At 40.6% G+C, this 22,671-nt stretch overlaps 1 protein-coding gene across 5 annotated transcripts in view; it reads right to left on the bottom strand.

Annotated features, from left to right (window-relative positions):
* The window catches only part of RAP1GDS1 (Rap1 GTPase-GDP dissociation stimulator 1), a 156,906-nt gene that overhangs the window by 5,437 nt on the left and 128,798 nt on the right, over window positions 1-22,671 (bottom strand). For all 5 annotated transcript variants that reach the window (XM_084626045.1, XM_084626047.1, XM_084626046.1 and 2 more), the window contains 6 exons: window positions 18,443-18,568; window positions 9,570-9,713; window positions 9,162-9,293; window positions 8,499-8,633; window positions 6,817-6,942; window positions 4,227-4,366 (listed from right to left, as the gene is read on the bottom strand). In XM_084626045.1, coding sequence (XP_084482171.1) covers window positions 4,227-4,366; window positions 6,817-6,942; window positions 8,499-8,633; window positions 9,162-9,293; window positions 9,570-9,713; window positions 18,443-18,568 — 803 coding nt within the window. The remainder of the gene's footprint in view (window positions 1-4,226; window positions 4,367-6,816; window positions 6,943-8,498; window positions 8,634-9,161; window positions 9,294-9,569; window positions 9,714-18,442; window positions 18,569-22,671) is intronic.

Genomic DNA, 22,671 nt, shown 5'->3' with positions numbered 1-22,671 from the left:
ATAATTTAGCTGTGATGTATGCTGTAAGTACAGTTACGTAATACACACACACACAGGCCAGTGATTCTCAACGAGGGGTACACAGAGGTCTTCCAAGGGGTACATCAACTCATCTAGATATTTACCTAGTTTTAAAACAGGCTACATAAAAAGCACTAGTGAAGTCAGTACAAACTAAAATTTCATACAGACGACTTGCTTACACTGCTCTATATACTACACACTGAAATATTTATATTCCAGTTGATTTATTTTATATGGTTAAAATGAGAAAGTGAGCAATTTTTCAGTAATACTGTCCTGTGCCACTTTTGTATTTTTATGCCTGATTTTGTAAGCAAGTTGTTTTTAAGTGAGCTGAAACTTGGGGGTATGCAAGACAAATCCGACTCCTGAAAGGGGTACAGTAGTCTGGAAAGGTTGAGAGCCACTGGTATATGTATTTATACATAATTTAACCAGATGTGTGTTATAATATGTAATTGTTGGGTTAACCAAAAGTTAGAATTAAGCAATATTTGGTTAAGTCTGTTCCCCACCCCTCTTCCAGGTTATACTGGATGACATTGCTGTTGTGTTTTGCAGACCAATTTGCTCTAAAAGGGACTGCCCTCCAGCTAACCCTGAGCCCCATTTAAAATCAGCCAATCTGCAAAGACAACTAGCTTTCTTCTCATTATCCTGTAGTGTTGAAACCCAGCATCCTTTTGCTATGCTCTGGGTATGGAGACCCAGAACGACTCTTTTGTAATCTTGGTTTTCAATCCCCCATCATCCAAAATGCCTCTTGTCCTTGGGGGATGACCCCAAAGACCTTTAGAGAAGGGAGGTTGTTCTGTATTCCAATTTATTTAATAATGCAAAATGTGAAAAACAAAGTACGTAGGCAGGAAGTGAATAGTGTTCTCTCGAAACTGGTAATAAATATGAGACCATAAGTTACAGAATACCGATGTATTACTTTTTGTTCTAAAACCAGAATTACAGTACTTTTCCTGTTGCCCAAGACCTAGGAAACAAAAATCTTAACTGGATTAAATGCTCTTGGAGTAGTTATCATAGACATTTAAAGGACTCTGTCAATGTTTTTAGGTCCAAAATTTTACTTGTATTTGTAATAAAATGATAGATGAAGGCCTCTGAGTTCTTTATCTATTTATTTTTCGTTATTTTTTTTAACTAGTCTTTTTCATAGGACTTACAAACCTCACACTGTTAAGTGCTTCTCCTGTCAATCAATTTATTTTCAAGCTTCTGCGATGTTGTTACAAATGAGAGTAAGGGGAGGAAAGAAGCTGTTTAAAGGAGATACTACATTGTGTGTCAGTTATTCTCACGTCTGAGTGTAAGTCGCAGCTGCAAAATACATGCCCCAAAATCAGGTAACTGTGTGTGCTGCACGGTACTTGCAGAGGCAAATGCATTTGTGTCTCGCAGGTGCATCTTAAGCACCGAAGTTTGAAAAGGTGGCCTGCCTTTTAAATGAAAATTTGATTTGTTACTTCAGTCCTTTGAGTAAGATGATTAAAGTGAAATGCAATGACAAGGACATGCAATAAAATATATCCTTCAGTGCTCCCCTTTCTACCTGCAGCGACAAACCAAAGGCCACAAACTGAGCCATGGGCTTAGAATGATTTATGTTCCAGCACTTGCACAGATTATTGCAATCAGATTTTGTGCGCAAAGAAACAAAAAATGCAAGCATGAGCCTGGAACCTCGAAATGTCTTCAGCTAATCATGCTGAAGCTTCACATTTCTTAACACAACAACTGAATGGAAACACTTGGGACTAGGTTAGGCTCTGAGCTTACTGCCTAAGAAATTCACAGCCAAAAAGCTCTTCACTTAATGTTGAATTACCTAATGCACATACATATGTAAAAACTTATTTTTCTTTTACTTGCAACAAGTCCCTTCTAATTAGACTCCTCTCTACTAAGTGCTGAGGACCTCCTGCAAAGCTCTGAGTGCCTTCAGCTTCTGCTGCAGTCACTGGGAATTGAAACAAAGAACCTCTCGCTACAATTTTCTACAGAAGGGCCTAAGTAGCTTGGAGCCCAAGTCCCATTTTCAAAAGTAACTCAGATAGTTAGGGGCCTAAGTCTCTTTGAAAGTCAGTGTGGCCTAAACATCTAAATCACTGAGGCACTTTTGAAAATGTCACCTTATCTTTTGTAGGTGCATGAATTTAAAATATTAGTGAAAGTACAGTAAAGAGCCATGCAGCTATGCCAACATCCAAACCTAGAGGGCAGTGCAAGTATAAAATTAAAAGAGTGAACTCATTTTTCCACTGTGTTGAAGGGCAGTCTTTGAGCCTCTAAAAGCTCAGAGATTCTTCTGCACTGAGTGATTTTTGCTAAATTCTGTGTTTTATTACAAACATTAGCTGTTCCATGCCAGTGTTAGTATCTTTGCTTTACATTTTTGAATGCAGTCACTCTGACCCAGACTGGTAAAAACTCACATCTCTGCTCCCATGGTTTCTTAAAATAGCAGCAGAATTCACCAAATGCACGTGACTTGCGGACTGTGAGAAAAAAAGGTATTCAAAATTCTGGGAAAAAATTAATACTGACTAATTTTAGAGGCTGAATACAAACCATATGAGGGGCAGGAGAAATATGAGAATACCCCTTGCATAAGAACTGACCATGTAAAGGGGTAACTACCCACAGATCCCACTGACTTAAATGGGAGCTGAGTAATCTCAGCATCATGCAGGATCAGGCCCACAGCACGCACCTGTTTCTGCTTTGCAGTGCCATTCGTGAATCAGGTCATTCTTAACTTGTGAACATATTTCTCAAATAGCATTTCCCAATATCAGGCTTGATCCTGCAGTGCATACTTATACAAGGAACCACATTGAATCAATGGGTAAAATATAGGCCTGGCAAAAGGAGGAACGATTCTCAGTGGTTGCAACAGGCAGGGCCGGCTCCAGCTTTTTTGCCACCCCAAGCGGTGGAGGGGAAGAAAAAAAAAAAAAAGAAGAAAATTCCAATTGAGCTGCTGCCGAAGAGGAAGAGAGGGAATGAAGGACGTGCCGCCCCTTTCTATTGGCCGCCCTGGGCACCTGCTTCCTTCGCTGGTGCCTGGAGCCGTCCCTGGCAACAGGGGTCACACCTGCTAATCCCAGAGCTTTCTTTGGTCCAATATGACTACACAGCTAAGCAAGGACTGTAGGTTCTGGTCTTTCATGTATTTTGTATAAACTCTGTATAGTGTAGCTAACATGGTGAGGAGTGACTAGAGGTGCATTGACAGACAGCTAGTATTATCTTTATACAGTATACGCAAGGATACCTTTGTAAGAAAATGTTTGTAACTGAACAACTCATTGAAAGCTTGAAACTGAAAGAATAGCACTGAAACACTTTTTATAAAAAACGGGCCAAGATTCTCTTATCCCTTTTATGCAGGTGCAAATCTGGAGTAAAGTCATTGATCATGAATGGATTTACACTAGTGTAATTCAGAGCAAAATTTACCCCACTGGCATTTATAAGTTACAGTATAAATATATGTAGGTCAAAATTTGGGCCTACTAACCTAGACAGTGTCCCTTTAACAGGCTTCCTATTTATGAAACAAATAGTTTTTTAATCAAATAATTGGCATTTATATTCAACTTGGTGCTAATGTCTGATTGACTGGCTCCCTGGGGCCAGAAGTCCCGTATTCTTACACGCTAGAGGTACAGCACAGGAATTAGTCATACAATTTCCTTGTCACTCTTTCCCACCAACATGGCTCAATCGTAACTAGATGGATCATTTCTAGGAGATGACAGGTAAGTCTCCATGTCCAATCAATCTTTGGCCTTTCTTCTGAGAATATCAACAAAGCTGCTTAATGCCTGTCCAATAGAAACTGGAGACAAGCCACTGGCTTATTTCAAACACTCATCAGAAGGGGACTTTTAAATCAACATGGGTCCGAATGGGATTCATATAGATGACCCGGAGGCCGTCAATCTCCATTTGTCAATCTTCTGAGACATCCAGTCCCATTACAAAATATGGCCATAATTCTGCAAGCTAATTTGCTTGGTTGGACTCTCCTTGATGTAACAGGGGCTCACCATAGGCAGAGATTCCATTCACGCAGATCTCATTGCAGGGGGTCAAGGCCTGTATTCTAAACTGAAAATAGAGCATGGCATGACTTTCTTTTAAAGACTCTCCACATGAACTGAATTTTTTCACCAGTAACTTACTTTTGATTTGCTATGTCGTATAAGTGCAGAAAGCAGTCTGTTTGACTCCCCCATCACACCTGCATGATCCTTGGCTTCACACCATTCCACCAATCGTTCAACCAATTTCACATTCTTTCCCAGCTGTTCAGCAGCTTCTGCTACATATGATACAAGCCAAAATAAAACAAGGTTGTCATTTTTCAGCATGTGTCAGAAATATATGCATGAAAGTTTCTAAGAGGAAGAAAAATTGTAAATAAGAATCTTGTTACTCTGTGCTAATAGAGGGAAAGTCCCAGTTTGCATCAGTGAGTAAAACTGGTAAAAAATCGGGATGGGAGTGAATTGCATAAAAAATTTCACAACATATTTTCCTGGTACATTTTTTTTTTCTTTTTTCCTGGATGAAACTTTAAAATTTAAAATATTTTGACCATTGCAGTTTATGGATTATTGAATACTAGAGACAAAAAAGGTGACACATTCCCAGTAAGCCAATTCATAGATCTATGGATTTTTAAGGCCAGAAGGACCATTGTGATCATTTAGCTGACCTCCTGCATTAAACAGGCCCTAGGACTTTCCTGAATTAATTCTTTCTTCAAATCCAATAGCTGTGACTGAACTAGAGCAGATCTCTTGAGAAAAACATCCAATCTTGATTTAAAAATTTCCAGTGACGGCGAATACACCACAATCATCGGTAAGTTGTTCCAACAGCTAACTTCCCTCACTGTTAAAAATATGCACCTTTATTTCCAGTCTGAAGCTGCATAGCTTCAAATTCCAGCCATTAGATCTTGTTGTCTACGGGAATGAAGAATCCTCTATCACCAGATTTCTGTTCCACTTACAGACTGTGATCAAGTCACCCTTTAACCTTTTCACTGCCAAGTTAAATAGATTGAGCTCCTTGAATCTCTCTCTCTCTAAGGCATGTTTTCCCATCCCTTAATCATTCTTGTGGCTCTTCTCTGCGCCCACTCCAATTTTTCAACATTCTTCTTGAAACATGGACACTAGAACTGGACACAGTATTCCAGTAGTGTTGAAACAAATGCCAAATACAAAGATAATATAGCCTCTCCTCTCCTATTTGATATTCTCAGTATGTAGAGTCCTGCATCACTCCTTTGAGGGGAACAAGTGAAAATAAAGGTGGGTACCACTGGCTCTGTTCTGAAGATGATAGGGCCGTGCCCCTCCCTCACTGGAAGGAAAAAAAGGAGCAACAGAACTGGCAGCTGTCCTATCTCCCCTCAGCACAGAACATGATAGCCATCTTTACCTTCACTGCTGTCACCTCGATGGCTGTTCTCAGGACACACAAGTACAGAGGAAGTGGGGCTGCCTCTGAAGGGAAGGTGGCATTGGTCTAATGGCTTCCATGTTCTGTTCATCTCTGCAGGAGTGAAGAAACTAGATGGCAGCCTTTAACAAGGCCTGGGGAACAGTGGACAACCTGGTCCCCCAACAGCATCAGTGGGAGCAGGAGCCAGCTAGAAGAGAGATGGGGAAGCACATTATGTGCCCTTGTCCTGTCTCAGGATGGTGCTGAGTACCACGGTTGGGTGCAGAGGTGATGTAGCACTGTCACAAAGTAGTTTGATGTCCCTCACATTGACTCACAAAGTAGTTTGATGTCCCTCTTAATGACCTGATTTCCAGAGCTTGCCAATCTGTGCTGCAGCGAGGAGCAAATCAGCAAGTCCACACTCAGGGCAGAATTGTAGTTTACCATTGTACAGTTTAGTAAGGCTGTCCTATACTTTAGTTACAGATTTGCTGTGGTATACTCATAAATAGACCTCTATATCATCCATTGCTATTGGGTAAAAGGATGTAAATATTCAACAATGGAAACCAGACATCTACTGTACTTACAAACCCTTGTGAATTTTACCAGGGCTAGTATTCAGAAACTGTGGTGGAGGGTTGGTGGAAGCTATTTGATATAGCAATTTAAAAAGATGCTTGGAATTTAAAGAAAACACCAAAGAGTCACAGAGACTCTCTATAGCCTTCTGTGGTTTGCCACTTTATTTGATAGTTCTAGCCACTACGTGATAGCTGCAAATTACATGACATTTATCCAGTTTGAAATGGCAATTTATCAATTATTAAATGGATCAGCCCATTCAAGAGTGCTAGATACAGAGAAGGTACAGAAAAGTGGGAACTGAGTAGCACAACATGAGGTCAAAACACCTGCAGTTAGATATATTCATAATGTGCCAGTCTAGAAGAATGCTGAAATAGAAAAGTAAGTAAGTGTCTGAAACGTGTTCCGATTGTCCATGGTAGTCAATCCAGAATTTTTAAATCAGCTCATAAAAAGAAAAGGAGGACTTGTGGCACCTTAGAGACTAACAAATTTATTTGAGCATAAGCTTTCGTGAGCTACAGCTCACTTCATCAGATGCATTCAGTGGAAAATACAGTGGGGAGATTTATATACATAGAGAACATGAAACAATGGGTGTTACCATCAAGTTTCTCTCATTGTGCTAACACTTAAGTAAAAAAAGAACTATTTTTCTTCTAGAAGAGCCTTAACAGATTATACCAGAGAGAGAATCATAGAACATGAAGAACTGCTTATTTTTACCTTGTGCATCTATTAACATTCTTAACGTTCCCAGCAGCTTGAATTGAACCGGGGGCATCTCCGATCTGAGAAATTTAAGTACTGCTTCTGCAACGCCAGCTGATAGCATCTTAGCCTTATTTACAACTACACAAATAAAGAACAGAAATTATCTCACAAATCATTTTTGATGATACATTTAAAGTTGGAGACTGTCATTTCCAAGACAGTCCAGGAGCAGCTTTTCTATGCACACCAAAAAATAGCATACTAATGTGTACATTGTGAGCACACATGCACGCACACACACACTTTATATACATTATTTTATGGTTACCTAGACACAATGTGAATTTGAATGTTTTGTTCTTATGCATAAATCTAATTTCCAGTGCTCAGCCTGACTATCTCAGCTGAATGCCAGAGTCCTCTACATGGACAATAACTATGAGAGCAGGAGTTAGAGACCTTCTGGAGAGACAATTCCACCCTAAAGGTTTGGAATAGACGCTGTGTACTGAAGGATCAGGTTAGTGGGGGGAACCTCTTGCCCTGCCGCAGTACACTGTGCAAAGAGCAGTGTGGGATATCCTGCAGGGAGTGAGCATTCCTTATGCAGCCTCCTAAATCCTGTCTCATCCCATGTGGTGAGACTACACTGATTCCACCTCCATGAGGCTCTCCACAAGTGGTGAGGAGGGGGCAGGGTTTGCCCCATACTATGCTTAATGAAAGTGATACATTAGTTCATATTCTAAATAATACTTAACAGGAAGTACCCTGCTGTGGCAGATATTCCTTGGTTCCCAAGGTTCTATATATTGGTTTGAGACCAATCCTGCACATATTCATGGGAGGCTGGCCCACTGAAGTCAGTGGGACGACTCGACTGGATAAGGTAAGCAGGAGATGGATCTCTAGCATTTTTAAAGGTATGCGAATTTAGTAGGTATTAATGTTCAGTCTCGGGAAGTTAATATTTTTCAAAATTAAATGTATGCAGTAAAAAGAGTAAACTGATCAAAAAGAATGATTTTTGGCTCAGGTCATTGGAAAGTATAGGTTTTATATATACTCATTATATATTTCCTTAGGCTTTTATGTGAATTTTTATGTTCAGGCGATCAAAAATTGATACAAATGATTAAAAATGAGAGTATTTAGGACTTGGCTGGCCCACTACCTTCAAAGACTATTACAAACGTTAACTAATCCTAATGGATCAAATGTCCTGATAGGCCTTCTCTAACGCAAGCTCTGAGAAATTACAGCAAGATATGGTATATCAGAGAAGTGAACAGCTCTCTCTGCTACGATGGAAATCCTAGGTAGGATCCCCCATAAGCCAGAGAGAGCCCAAAATGATGCAGAACAGTTGCAGAGCAAAGGGAAGTGACATTGAGGTCTCCACAGCCTCCTCCTGCATATTGCAGAGCCAGGCAGCACAGCAGCTCTCTCCGTGGGAGCGCAGGGTGGATGTATTGCGGGACAACAGTGGCAGAAACATAGGCAGTGGGTCTGTGACCTGGCCACCAAACCCTCCCAAAAGATGAAGAAGTGGCTGTGGCCTAGCTGCACAGATGCTCCCTAGCCTGCCTCCAGGTTGGATGGGGACAATGCCATCCCGCACATTGTTTCCCCTGGGCTTTGCAGTGGGAGCCAGAATTCACCCTGAGAGATTAGCAGTGCGACGTAAGCCTTACCAGGAATAGCCAGGTTTCTGAGTGCACTCAATGCTGCATGCTGCACAGTTACATTTCCATCTTCCACATGTCTGTCTAGTAGATCCATCAGCTTTTGAACTATCCCATTATCCACCATATGGATGCAGTTTCCATCTGCACAAGATAAGATGAGTCACTTGTATGCTCACAATCAATCTTAAATGCGTACAAGAGCTTCTCACTACGAAAGTGTAATTTCCCCCTCTTCCAAATTTTACAGTTCAGGTAAAGTGTAGCATCTGACCACCATTGTCAACTTCAATTACAGGAACAATTACGCATTTACAATAAAGGAATGGGAAATAGAGAAGAAGGTAAAAATTGAAAACTCCAATAGCGTAATACAAATATATATTTGAAAAGTGCTGATTGAGGTAGGATTTACTAGAGTTGAAAAATTCCTAAAAAAGTGATAATGATTCTTTAGTAATGTGTCTGAATCTTCAATGTTGAAAAAACAGAATTCTAAAAGCAGGGTTAACATCTTTCAGAAATCCTGCAAAGGTGTTCAAAACTACCGATGCTATCCTAAACCAAATTAAAAAATCCCACCACAACACAGGCTTGATTCATAGCTATGTAGAAACAGCACATTGAAAGGGTACAAAAAGGCAAACATAAGCTGTGATAGCATATTCTTACCATTTCTTGCAAAATTTGCAATAGCCAGTGCTCCTGCAAGCTGTAGCTGATGGTTATTGGAAGGAATCCATGAAAGCACCCTTTGGAAGACGCTGCCTTTTCCTCCTTCAAATAACTTTTGCATGGATTCATCTTGAGGCAAAAAGTGTAGAAAATCAACACGCAAAAGAAATGTTAGTTCAAATTCTTCCCTCTGTTATATCTGTGTAACTCTACTGACTTCACTAGAATTACTCTAGATTTACAGTGGTGTAAGAGTGCAAAATCTAGCCCACTGAATAACTAGCTAGCAAGTCCTTAAAATAATTTTTAAAATGTGTTTTATAGATTAAAAATAAAATTAAACGGTAAAATGTGACATAGGTACCCTCTTCTGCTTTGCAAAATATACAAAGATACTGTACTCACCTCCGAGTAGTAGTAAAACCATAAGATCAGAGGCTGTTTTAAGCTCAGCTATGTCATCCTCTTTGTCACTGTCTACAGTCTTCTGGACAATCTCAAGTAGACACTCAACCAGGCCCGCTTCAACCAGCTGCAGTTTAATGATATCTAAAAAATATCACAAATACAATAGTCATGAGCATGATAGAAGTACGGTGTCTGTCTCTCTCTCACTCTCTCACACACACACACGCTATATTGCGTAAATATGGAGTAAGGGGAGCAGACTTTCATCTGTCATCTACTTTAGCATCTGCCTCAGCCACAGTAAAAATAATCTGATCTTGAAAGGACTAAACACTATAGATTTATTTTCTTGTTTCAAGTTATGTTAATTGCCAGGGCCAAATTCTGTTTGTTACATCAGAAAGACTCTACAGATGCCAAATTAGTGGCACTCATGTAACTGAGAGCAGAGCTGGGATCCCAGTGTCCAAAAGCATTTTCTGCTCTGCCTTATAGGTAGATAATAATGTTGCTGCCCGTATTCTCAATAACATGATAATTTGTAAGAAAGAAAAATATAAAGTGCTTTAAAAAAGACTGAATTCATCTGGAGATGTGAAAAACACTTGAAAAGCAGTGGCAGATGCCCCCTGCATTTCATACCAACCACAGACAAATATTGAATGATAAATAAGACAATCAGATCAACACAATGTAAATAACTTGCGGACACACACTAAAAGATCTATTTGGTTCGATGTGGTCCACCAACTGTATTTTCAAGGGATGCTCGCAAGCTCTGCAAGGCATCATCATATCTTTCTCTAGCCATCGTCTACTATTCTCTTCTATGATTAGTTAATATTTATGTTCAGAGTTACACCCAAAGGCCAGGCTGTTGTGCCAGACACTAGATAACACTGCAGTCTGTCCCTGACCCCAAGCATTTACTATGTAAAGGCTAGATTTGTGGCTTTTAGGCACAGTTCTAAGTAAAGGGTGGTGTCTACATTGCATCAGTAGGCTTTGTGACTTGGAGACACCTGAATTACAGCTATGCCCCATGTTTCTCCTTGCACTCCACGGGGCAGTAGTTTGCCACTAGCCAATACCCCCAGGTCAGCTCAGCAGTGCTGGCTAGCTAATTTCACCTGCTTCCTGTGCACCTTCTCCATGGGTGGGGAGTAAGTAGGCATGCAGCTCACTCCTATGCGCCCAGACACAAGGTCTGAGCAGACCATGTAGGAGTGTAAGGGGAGTTCTTACTCCCTTGTTTGGGTGCAGAGTCCAAGGCATAATCTCTCTTTATGAAAAGAGCTTGGAAGATATTTTAAAATTCTGAAGACGTCCTGACTAACAAGGAAGGGAAGAGACTCACTAAACTGTAGCTTTCTGAGCGTCATCCAGGAAAAGTGAGGAAGCTGGAAGTCCTGCTCATTGCACTCTCCTCAGGTCCCATCTTACACTGTATGCAGTACTCCATATATGAGTGTAAGTAAGCTCTTTGGGGCAGCCCCTCGCACGGTCGGATTCTGATCTATGACTGGGGCTCCTAAATGCTATTGCAATAAAAATAATAAATAATAATTATTAAAATGTACTGAGATCCCTTCCCATAGCCAGGCACAACAGAGTGAGCTGTGGTTAAACCTCTTACTTTGGAATTTGCTTGCTTCTGTCTCTGTGTCAGAATCCAAGGCTGTGTGCGGGGATGTCTGCAGAAGAAGGAATCCCACCGAGCTACTTCTCCAGACTCAGGGCTGCAGTGCTCAAGCTGCTGTGACTGCCTTCACCCCCTAACAGCAAGTATACTTGGCTCAGCAGATCTATGTAGTCACAGATCCACCAGCTCTGCTGTTGCTCTGGCTTGCCCTCAAATCTTCTCACCACATTGGCCCTGGAGCCCCCTTGGAACTGTACACCATGATTTTCAAGGGTATGAATCCCCTGTGGAGGATCCTTGCATGCTGACCTCCCACCTCAGGGGGCAGAATCACACAGGTTATGCTGCATTAGGCTTCCCATGGGCCTTGGACAGCAAGTTTCAGTGCTAAAATTTCAGAACAAAACGTGAGGCTCTGTTCTTGTCTTTCAATGCAGAAACCCCACTGACTTTAATGGGAGGTAGGTGCGTGTGTGTATATATAATATCACAGGGTGAAATCCTGGCTCCACTGTAGTCAATGGCAAAACTCTCATTGACTTTGGTGGAGCCAGGATTTTGCCTATTACATCTAAGGGTATTTGACTGCAGCAAGAGCAGGGCCAAGGCCAACTTCCGGTTGTTGAATTGGGAGGGAGTTTTGTTCCTTGCTCATGGATAATCAGAAATTACTAGTTTGAGTATCAGCCGTGTTAGTCTGTATCCGCAAAAAGAACAGGAGTACTTGTGGCACCTTAGAGACTAACAAATTTATTAGAGCTTAAGCTTTCGTGGGCTACAGCCCACTTCATCAGATACATAGAATGGAACATATAGTAAGAAGATATATAACACACACATACAGAGACGTTTGAAGTTTCCATACAAAGTGTAAGAGGTTAAGATGAGCTATTATCAGCAGGAGCAAAAAAACTTTTGTCGTGATAATCAAGATGGCCCATTTAGATAGTTGACAAGAAGGTGAGTGAGGATACTTAACTTAGGGAAATAGATTCAATATGTGTAATGACCCAGCCACTCCCAGTCTCAATTCAAACCCAAGTTAATGGTATCTAGTTTGCATATTACTTCAACCTCAGCAGTTTCTCGTTGGAGTCTGTTTTTGAAGCTTTTCTGTTGCAAAATTGCCACCCTTAAATCTTTTACTGAGTGGCCAGAGAGGTTGAAGTGTTCTCCTACCCGTTTTTGAATGTTATGATTCCTGATGTCAGATTTGTGTCCATTTATTCTTTTGTGTAGATACTGTCCGGTTTGGCCAATATACATGGAAGAGGGGCACTGCTGGCACATGATGGCATAGATCACATTGATAGATGTGCAGGTAAACGATCCCCTGATGGCGTGGCTAATGTGATTAGGTCCTATGATGGTGTCACTTGAATAAATATGTGGACAGAGTTGGCATCAGGCTTTGTTGCAAGGATAGGTTCCTAGGTAAGTGTTTTTGTTGTGTGGTTGCTGGAGAGTATTTGCTTCAGGTTGGGGGGCTGTCTGGAAGCGAGGACTGGTCTGTCTCCCAAGATCTGTGAGAGTGAGGGATCATTTTTCAGGATTGGTTGTAAATCTTTGATGATGCGCTGGAGAGGTTTTATTTGGGGGCTGAAGGTGACAGCTAGTGGCGTTCTGTTATTTTCTTTGTTGGGCCTGTCCTGTAGTAGGTGACTTCTGGGTACTCTTCTGGCTCTGTCACTCTGTTTTTTCACTTCAGCAGGTGGGTATTGTAGTTTTAAGAATGCTTAATAGAGATCTTGTAGGTCTTTGTCTCTGTCTGAGGGATTGGAGCAAAGGCGGTTGTATCTTAGAGCTTGGCTGTAGACAGTGGATCGTGTGGTGTGGCCTGAATAGAAGCTGGAGGCATGTAGGTAAGTATAGTGGTCAGTAGGTTTCCGTTATAGGGTGGTGTTTATGTGACCATCGCTTATTAGCATGGTAGTGTCCAGGAAATGGACCGCTTGTGTGGATTGGTCTAGGCTGAAGTTGATGGTGGGATGAAAATTGTTGAAATCATGGTGGAATTCCTCAAGGGCTTCTTTTCCATGGGTCCAGATGATGAAGATTTCATCAATGTAGCGCAAGTAGAGTAGGGGCATTGGGGGACGAGAGCTAAGGAAGTGTTGTTCTAAGTCAGCCATAAAAATGTTCACATTACTCTGGGGCCATGCGGGTACCGATAGCAGTGCCGCTGATTTGAAGGTATACATTGTCCTCAAATGTGAAATAATTGTGGGTGAGGACAAAGTCACAAAGGTCAGCCACCAGGTTTGCTGTGACATTATTGGGGATACTGTTCCTGACAGCCTGTAGTCCATCTTTGTGTGGAATGTTGGTGTAGAGGGCTTCTACATCCAGAGTGGCCAGGATGGTGTTTTCAGGAAGATCACCGATGGATTGTAGTTTCCTCAGGAAGTCAGTGGTGTCTCAAAGATAGCTGGAAGTGCTGGTAGCGTAGGGCCTGAGGAGAGAGTCCGTATAGCCGGACAATCCTGCTATCAGGGTGCCAATGCCTGAGATGATGGGGCGCCCAGGATTTCCAGGTTTATGGATCTTGGGTAGCAGATAGAATACCCCTGGTTGGGGTTCTAGGCATGTGTCTGCACAGATCTGTTCCTGTGCTTTTTCAGGGAGTTTCTTGAGCAGATAGTGTAGTTTCTTTTGGAAACCATCAGTGGGATCAGAGCTTAATGGCCTGTAGAATATGGAGTTAGAGAGCTGCATAGCAGCCTCTTGTTCATATTCCAACTTATTCACGATGATGACAGCACCTCCTTTGTCAGCCTTTTTGATTATGATGTCAGAGTTGTTCCTCAAAAAGAAAAGGAGGACTTGTGGCACCTTAGAGACTAACAAATTTATTTGAGCATCAGCTTTTGTGAGCTACAGCTCACTTCATCGGCTGAGGCTGTTGATGGTGTTGTGTTCAGCACGGCTGAGGTTATGGGGCAAGTGATGCTGATTTTCCACAATTTCAGCCCGTGCACGTCGCCGGAAGCAATCTACATAGAAGTCTAATCTGTTGTTTCGACCTTCAGGAGGAGTCCACGCAGAATCCTTCAAAAGTTTATGCTCCAATAAATTTGTTAGCCTCCAAGGTGCCACAAGTATGCCTGTTCTTTTTGCAGAAATTACTAGGCTGAATTCTGCTCTCTTATTGAAATCAATGAGGCTTAAGGGAGAGGAAGGATGATCTTGTTAAGGCATTGAAGTGGGATCTGGGGTCTGCTCCTAGCTCTACAAGTCTTCCTAATGTGACCTCAGGGAAGTCAGTCACTCTCCATTCCCATGGGTAAAACAGGGGTAACAAGTACTTTCCTGTCTCACAGGTGTTGTGAGGATATTTCAGTTAGTGTTTTTGTGGTGCTCGGAAAATAGTCATTGGTGCCATGGGAAAGTCTGAACATTAATAAATAAATAATTGAGATCACGAGTTACACCAGTGATGACCTTGGCCCATTGTTTTAGGTCTTTTTAAAGCTCTGGGGATTTTGGAGGTTGCTTTTCATAAGATTTGGAAATGGACTGTGGCATGGGGTGGTGACTGGAGCTGCCAGCTTCACCTATCTTGAAGAATCAGTGGTCTGACTCTCCCCAGGTAATGCTTCTACTTTAGTCACTAGGTTTTGCTACATGAGTGAAAATTCAATGTTTCTGGCGGAGCTACTGACCTTTGCGTGAACTTTATGTGACAGGCCCAGGAATGTTCAGCTGGGAGTGTTTTAAATTGGTACTTTTGTACTGAGCTACTTTAAAAAGTAGGGTGTTTCCGTGGATACAGAATACTAGGTTGCAGGTGTGTTGTGATTAGAATTGGAAACCACTGCACAGGTCCTTTCAATAAATGGATTGACTGTGCAAGTACTTAATTTAAATGTTTCAGCTCGCTGACATACTACCCACCACCACATTTAGATGCGGCTAAGCAATACAAGGATGGCAGACTCACTGTTGTGACAGACATCAGTGTGTCTTGAATTAACAGTGAGGGGCATAAATGCTTAGCACACTACCTCCTAACATGCATGAAGGGATGTTATTTTCAACAGCACAGAGCCTGCTCTGTCTTACTGTGACTGCAAAACACAGCCTTTGAACAAAAACTAAAGTATCTGCATTACAAGTATCATTTATGAAAACAGCAGACCAAATTCTGCTGTCAGACTGAAAAAGGGAAAAAAAAATTTCAACCATTGCTTGTAACAAAAAAGACAGTCTCTGGCAAAAATGCACATTTCTTAATGTTTGGAAAATAAAGACCCACATTTTGCTTTGATTTACATCCTGTGAAACCCACTAGTAAACAGGGTGGCACAGGGTGTAATCTGGGAAAGAAGTTGTCCCCAAACATGGGAAAGAGCACAAGATTCTCTCAAGATTTTTTTCCTTTCTAAACAAGAAGTGTGTGGGGGCATACATTTGTCACTCATGAATAGTAGCACTGGCTAGAGCTATGCATGCAGTGGGCAGGTACTGAGTGATCCTCCGAACACAGATCTGCCTCACAGCTCGGTCCTCACCTACTCCACCTGATACCTCATCCCTAGGCTCCACTCAAGCACAGATGTTAAATCATACAAACTGTGCTGAATTTTCCTAGGGATGCAGGCACGTTCAGAAGGGAGTAAGCTGATCCTGAACAACTCTTTTGCATTTACAACCAAAACAGAATTTGAACTCCAGTCTCCTGAGACGAATGTATTAACATAAGGAATATTAACTACAAGGGGGAAAGAACACAAGCCAAAATAGGAAAACAACAAGTTAAAGAATATTTAGATAAGTATTCAAGTCAGCACGGCTGATGAAATGCACCCAAGGGAACTTAAGGAACTGGCTGAAGCAATCTCAGAACTGTTTGTTAGCGATTCTCTTTTAGAACTGCTGGAGGATGGGTGAGATCCCGGGGGAGTGGAGAAGGGCAAACACCGTACCCATCTTTAAAAAGAAAAAAAAGACGACTCCAGGAATTATAGCCTAGTCAGCTTAATTTTGATACCTGAAAAGATACTGGAACAAATTACTAAGCAATCAATTTGTAAGCACCTAGAGGATAATAGGTGCTAATAAATAATAGCCAATCTGGATTTATACAGAACAATTCTTGTCAAACCAACCCAATTTTCTTCAATAGGGTTACTGGCCTACTGGATGGGGTATGGGGGGGAGCTGTAGATTTGATATATCTGGAGTACAGTAAAGTTTTTGACACAGTCCCACGTGCCATTCTCACAAGCAAACTAGGGAAATGTGATCTAGATTAAATTACTATAAAGTGGGTTCAAAACTGGTTGAAAGACCATATTCAAGGAGTAGTTATGGATGGTTTGCTGTCAAATTGGGGGGACATACTACTGAGGTCCCAAAGGGGTCTGTTTTGGATCTGGTACTATTCAATATTTCCATTAATGATGTGGATAATGGAGTAAAAGCATGCTTATAAAATCTGCAGATGATTTCAAACTGGGAGAGGTTGTAAGAACTTTGTAAGAAGACAGCATTAGAATTCAAAATGGCCTTGACAAATTCAACAAGATGCAATTCAATAAAGACAAGTGCAACACATACGCTTAGGAAGAAACTATCAAATGCACAACTACAAAATGGGGAATAACTAGGCAGCAGTACTGCTGAAAAGGATAAGAGAGTGATAGTGGATCACAAAGTAAATATGAATGAATAATGTGATTCAGTTACTAAAAAGGCTAATATCATTCTGGGGTGTATTAAGGCATGGGAGATAATTGTTTCATTCTACTCGGCACTGGTGAGGCATCAGCTGGCGTACTGTGTCCAGTTCTAGGCGCCACACTTCAGGAAAGATGTGGACAAACTGAAGAAATTGCAGAGGAGAGAAACAAAAATGATAAAAAGTTCAAAAATCTGACCTATGAGGAAAGGTTAAAAAAACTGATAGTCTTGATAAAAGAAGACTAAGGGGGGGGAACTGATAAGTCTTCAAATGTGTTAATAGCTGTAATAAAGACGTTGGTGATTAATTATACTCCATGTTCACTGGAGGTAGGACAAGAAATACTGGGCCTAATCTGCGGCAAGGAAGATTTAGGTTAGATTTTAGGAAAAACTTTCTAACTATGTGGATAGTTAAACACTGTAATAGCCTTCCCAGGAGGTTGTGGAATCCATCATTGTAGGTTTTAAGCACACACCTGCCAGTGACAGTCTAGATACACTTGGTCCTGCCTTAGCACAGGGGACTGGACTAGATAACCTCTCAAAGGTCTTTTGCAGCCCTACCTTTTTATGCTTTCTATGATTAAACTATTATACTGCCATTTCCAGACTTTATATCTCATGGACTGCCCTGATCTTTGGCTGTACAATTTAAATATCCTTATACAAGAAAATTTTCATAATAAATATGACCAAAATATCAGTTGTTTAAAAAAAAAAAGAAAAAGAAAAAGAAATCACCTGCTTGTGTTGTAATGATCTAGGAGAGCTGTTTGGTTATCAGCCCTGTTCTTTCATTCCTCAAGGATTACACAACTATGAAAGAAGGTCATGTAGCCCTTGAGGGGAAATGGAGTCTCTTATGTTGCTTAGGAAAATCCTTTCAGCTAACCGAAGGGGTGACAATAACAAGCTCCCAAAGAAGTCTCATCCAAATCTTCTGAACCAAAAGATGGTGTTTAAAGCAGAGGGCCAAGAGTAAAGTAAAGAGGGTAACACCCTGAAAAAGTGCCACAATTTAAATAGTTACTTAGTAGTAACTAGATCATGATCTTTATAATTTTATCAAATAATTAAAATAAGTATGACAATAATACTATATTCGAACAAATGTAATTATACATTGAAATACTTATAAATCCACTATAGGAAAAAATTTATATTTAAATCATTTCACAAACCTAATAATCCTCATAAAGCCCTGTAACATACAAAAGTTGGTATTAATATTCCAGTTTGAAATACAGAGAAACTGAGGCAAGAAAGACACAGAAGGAGTTGATGATAGAGGTGGGACCATGTCCCAGGAATTGGTGACACCCAGTTGTATGCTTAGGCTGCTAGGCAATATTCACATTACTCTTCATCTCCAGTTGCTATCAGATGGCTCAATTAATATGACTTCCACAGAAAAGGTTAAATTGCTGAGCAAGGTAAAGTATGAAATAATTACTGACAAGTTGGCTATTTTTGAAAAGCTGGTGTACAAATAAGCAAAAAATGAAAATTACTGTATGGCAATAAAAGATGATCAACTTCTCACCATTTTCTGCCAGAGGAGCCAAAACTTCAAAAATCATCTCTTTTTTGTCATGTTCTATTTGTTTCTTGAATAGTTTTACAATCTCTTCAGCAATGTTTGTGTAGGCAAACTGCTCTTTGCTTGATTCTGTGAAATAAAAAGGGCAAACAGAGTGTAAACAAACCAAATCAAACTTTTCTTTCCTCTTTATTACCAGATTTATTCAACACAATGATTAATTGGGCTAACTGCTTTTCACAGACAAGAGCAATACACTTCAATACTTACACTTGTCATTAAATGAAAAGAAAAATGTCTAAGACTTTAAGAAAAATGCACTGACCTGAATTATTAATTATGTCCAAGGCTATTAAAACTTTTGCACCAGCAGAATATAAAGGTATCCATAGCAACAGTAAAATTACAAAGATATAAACTGAGAGTTTGCCTTCAGACCAAAAAGAAAAATTATACGTCATGTACTGAATTTTCTATTGCCGAGATAAAGGGTCGTATGGACATTATTAATATTTACATGGTTGCATGCTGGTAGCATTTACTTTGGAATATCTACACAGCTGAAGCCACAAAGTCAGATTCTCTCTTGTGCTATGGCTGCTTTAAGCCACACCCCCTGCACATCGCAGTTCTAAAGGGACCATAGTTGGCCACAGGAGGATCACCCAGTGGTGTAGAGTCAACATAGTGACTCCTGCGCTCTGGCTGCAGCGTCCAGTAGTAAAGGGGACGTGGCTGGTGTTGACCAGAGTCCCAGCAATCCCCAGCTACTGTAATGGTCCCCTGAGGCCACTGGCAGATGGGATAATTTACAGCAGCTTTCAGGCTGCTCTAATTAGCACATTGTTGTCCTAGGATTTGGAAAGCACCCTCTGCCCAACACTGTGCTGTGCACTCTCAAATGAAGATCTGGGCCTCAGCATGCAAATTATATATTTTTTTCACTTAAAATGCCTGGGTACAGAATGGCTTCTACAATGGATTTCAATCTTAGTATTTTAAAAGGGGAAGGTCAGATTTTGACCTTAGTTACACCAGTGTAAATCTCGAATAACTCCATTGACGCCAATGACATTATTCTGGATTTATATCCATTTAATTGTGATCAGAACCTGACTCCACAATCTAAAATCTGGGGAGAGGAAAACACCGACTTCTCTGTTAGTTCTGTCTATTGATCTGTATCTTCATATCTCTAAAGAGTAGCATAAATTGAATTTCTTGAGGTCATTCATGTCCCACTGAAATCAGTAAGAGTTTTGCCATTGACTTCAATGGAAGCATGATCAGGACCTTGAGAGCAGAAATACTTAAAAGACGAGCTGCACGATTGTGTGATCCTTCCAAACCACGCTAAACTCTAGATCCCAAAATCTCCTGTGCTGAAATAGCTATTTCTGCCTCCAAACGTCTTGTGAGGCTTCTAATGGGGTCATCAAGTACACAAGGATAGTTTTTAGAAATCCCAACACTGAAGTAGCAAAACAGTACTGTCTGGGCCAAGGCTATAGCTCACATATGCTTGCAAAAATATAAATAAATAAAAACATGTATTCGCTTGCCTGGTTTTTAACTCCTTAACTTCATTAATTATAACTCAGCATGATTTGTCATTTAAGTATATTTCCCTAATTCTTTAATCTGGCTTCTTCATTTTTAAAACTATCCTAGAGACTAATTCTATTGCATAGGTTTTGTATCTGACCTGAGTGAAACACTCTCTTGGGGTTACTCTCTGACTCTTTGTAAGAACAGAAGGTGTTTTCTGATAGCCATATTTGGGTTTTGCAGTGAAAGGTGCCCCAATCTAAAATGCTTCCACTTGGACGACTGTCTCAAGCAGCTTTCTTCCAGTCTCTAGATGTGCAGCTGCAGCTACGTAAGAAGCCATATGGCTCATTGACTTCAGTGGGCTTTGGATCAGGTCCATGCTGCAGTATTGCAGCAATTCCCCTCAACAGGATTTTCCATGTGTCCACAGAAAAGGGAGCTACTTCCCAGTTCTTGACACGGTCTCCTTTTCCCTTTGCTCATGTTGAGGAATTTTAAGAGGAAAAACATTTTAGGGCTTATAGCTTCACAATTACTCATTTAGAGCTAAATTTCCATAAAGGCCACAAAACCAGCCTCAGCTTTTTAAATGAAAATGATAGTATTTACACATCTGACAAAGAGAGAGGTTGTTTTAAAAAAGTGTGGCACTTCAGAATTCGGGTGTGCTTTCTTAGAGTAGGGCAAGTTTAATGCCTCTCATTCCATGAGGAAACGAGCGAGCTGCCTAATTCTGAGGCAGCCTAACTTACCTGAGTTCAGTGAACCACTGTACCACTCCCACCACCCCACTTATGCCTACAAATAAATTGGTAAATTAGTAACACCTATTTTTACCCTATCTCCACCCTTTTTTACTAGGCTTGTGCTCTACTTTAACACAGCAGAATGGGAGTTTTACATAATGCTAAACAAGGGAGTTAATTGTATTATGCAGGGTCTCCTTTATATTATTGAGAGGTAAGGACCAAAGAATAAGATCCTATGGTTACAAAGCAAAATTGAAGTATTAAAGTTATCATAAGACTTTCTAGTGCAATTCTGATATGGGATTAAATTATTAAAAGTTACATTAATTTATTGCCAAACTGTGAGGGTATGTCTATATTATGATAGAAAACCTGTGTCACTGAGTCCCAGAGCCTGGGCCAGCTGACTCTGGCTCACATTGCTTGGGCTGCAGGGCTAAAAATTGCAGTGTAGACATTCAGGCGTGGGCTGGAACCCGGGCTCTGAGATGCTCACCCACCTCACGGGTTCCAACACAACCCTGAAGGTCCATGGCCTTACCGTGGGATCTTTTATTGCAGTGTATAAATACCTATAAAGACCTGAAGATTGTACTCAACATATTCATTCATTGTGCAGGTACAGCAAGAGTAGCACTCAAGCAAGTTTCCTTTGTATGGTTCTGCCACAGTGTCTCAACCCTTATCTGAAAAACCTAGACCACCTCTGAGGATGGGAGAATAGTTCAGTCTCTTTGTTCATTCAGCCCTGGGGACATCAGTGGAGAGACTAGCAAAGATTATTAATAATTAATGCTATTATTTATTTATCTGTATTGGGCTAGTACTGAAAGTCCTCAGTAAAAATTGGGGCCCATGTGTGCTGTGTAACTTACACTCATATAAAGACATGATTCCTGCCTGAAGAATTTACAATTTAATATTTGCCATTAGTGTCAAGTATGATAGCTCTTTTGTTGTTATATGGAAACTTGTCCACCAGAAGCAGTTCTGAAACTAATACACTGGGCTTGATGCAGGAATTACTGGGTGACACATTATGGCCTGTGTTGTATACATGGTTAGACTAGCTGATCATAATGGTCTCTCTTGCCTTCAACCCTATGAATCTATGAGCTATCTAATAATTTCAGGCCACCAAATGGCTATCAGATGCTAGCAACTTCCAATTATTTTGCCTTGGTCTGAAAATAAAACCCCCCATATAATCTATTGTTAATATCTCAAACCATCCAGCTTTTCAGCGTTGCAATTTTATAACGGTTTCTTGGAATACTGCTATATCCCTTAGCAAACAAAAATCACAGGGCTACATGTGCAGGTGATTTTTTTTTGCATCAGGACAGAATTTGGGCACCAGTTCTTAAAATGCCTGGAACTCAACTGATATTCTACAATATCACCAACAGACAATGAATGAATAATAAAATATAGAGCCAAATGCTGTGCTGGTTTACACTCCATGCAATGCTATTGAAAGCGATGGTATTGTACAGGTGAATCAGAGCAGAATTTGGGCCACAGAGCTGACCAAAATGTGATCTGATCAAATTTTACATGCGTTTTCTAAAATGCAGTTGTGATTTCACCTGCCAAGCTGACATCAACTCTTTCTTCTCATTTGTAATTATTTATAAATGCAAGTATGTAGCCTAGGACATTTTTAACGGTATATACTCTTACTGGTGAGAGAAAAGTTTATGAATCGAGTCTGTCCCCATTCCCATTTGGGGAATGTTTCCTTGAGCCAAATTCATCCCTCATTTAACTTTAAGTGGAATTGAACAGGGTCTGAATTTGGCCCTTTGCCACAGGTTCACACTAAGTAACAATATTCAAGGAGAGAAACCTAGATAATTTAAAATACACATCATTCCATTAAATACCTTTAACATAAACTGTTAGTTGTAGTAAGTACCCAGATGAATTTAA

Source organism: Lepidochelys olivacea (genome assembly GCF_965140295.1).
Source record: "Lepidochelys olivacea isolate rLepOli2 genome assembly, chromosome: 4".
Lineage (NCBI taxonomy): Eukaryota > Metazoa > Chordata > Testudines > Cheloniidae > Lepidochelys > Lepidochelys olivacea.
The sequence above is the reverse complement of the archived record's forward strand: the minus strand, read 5'-3'. Positions and strand labels throughout refer to the sequence as shown.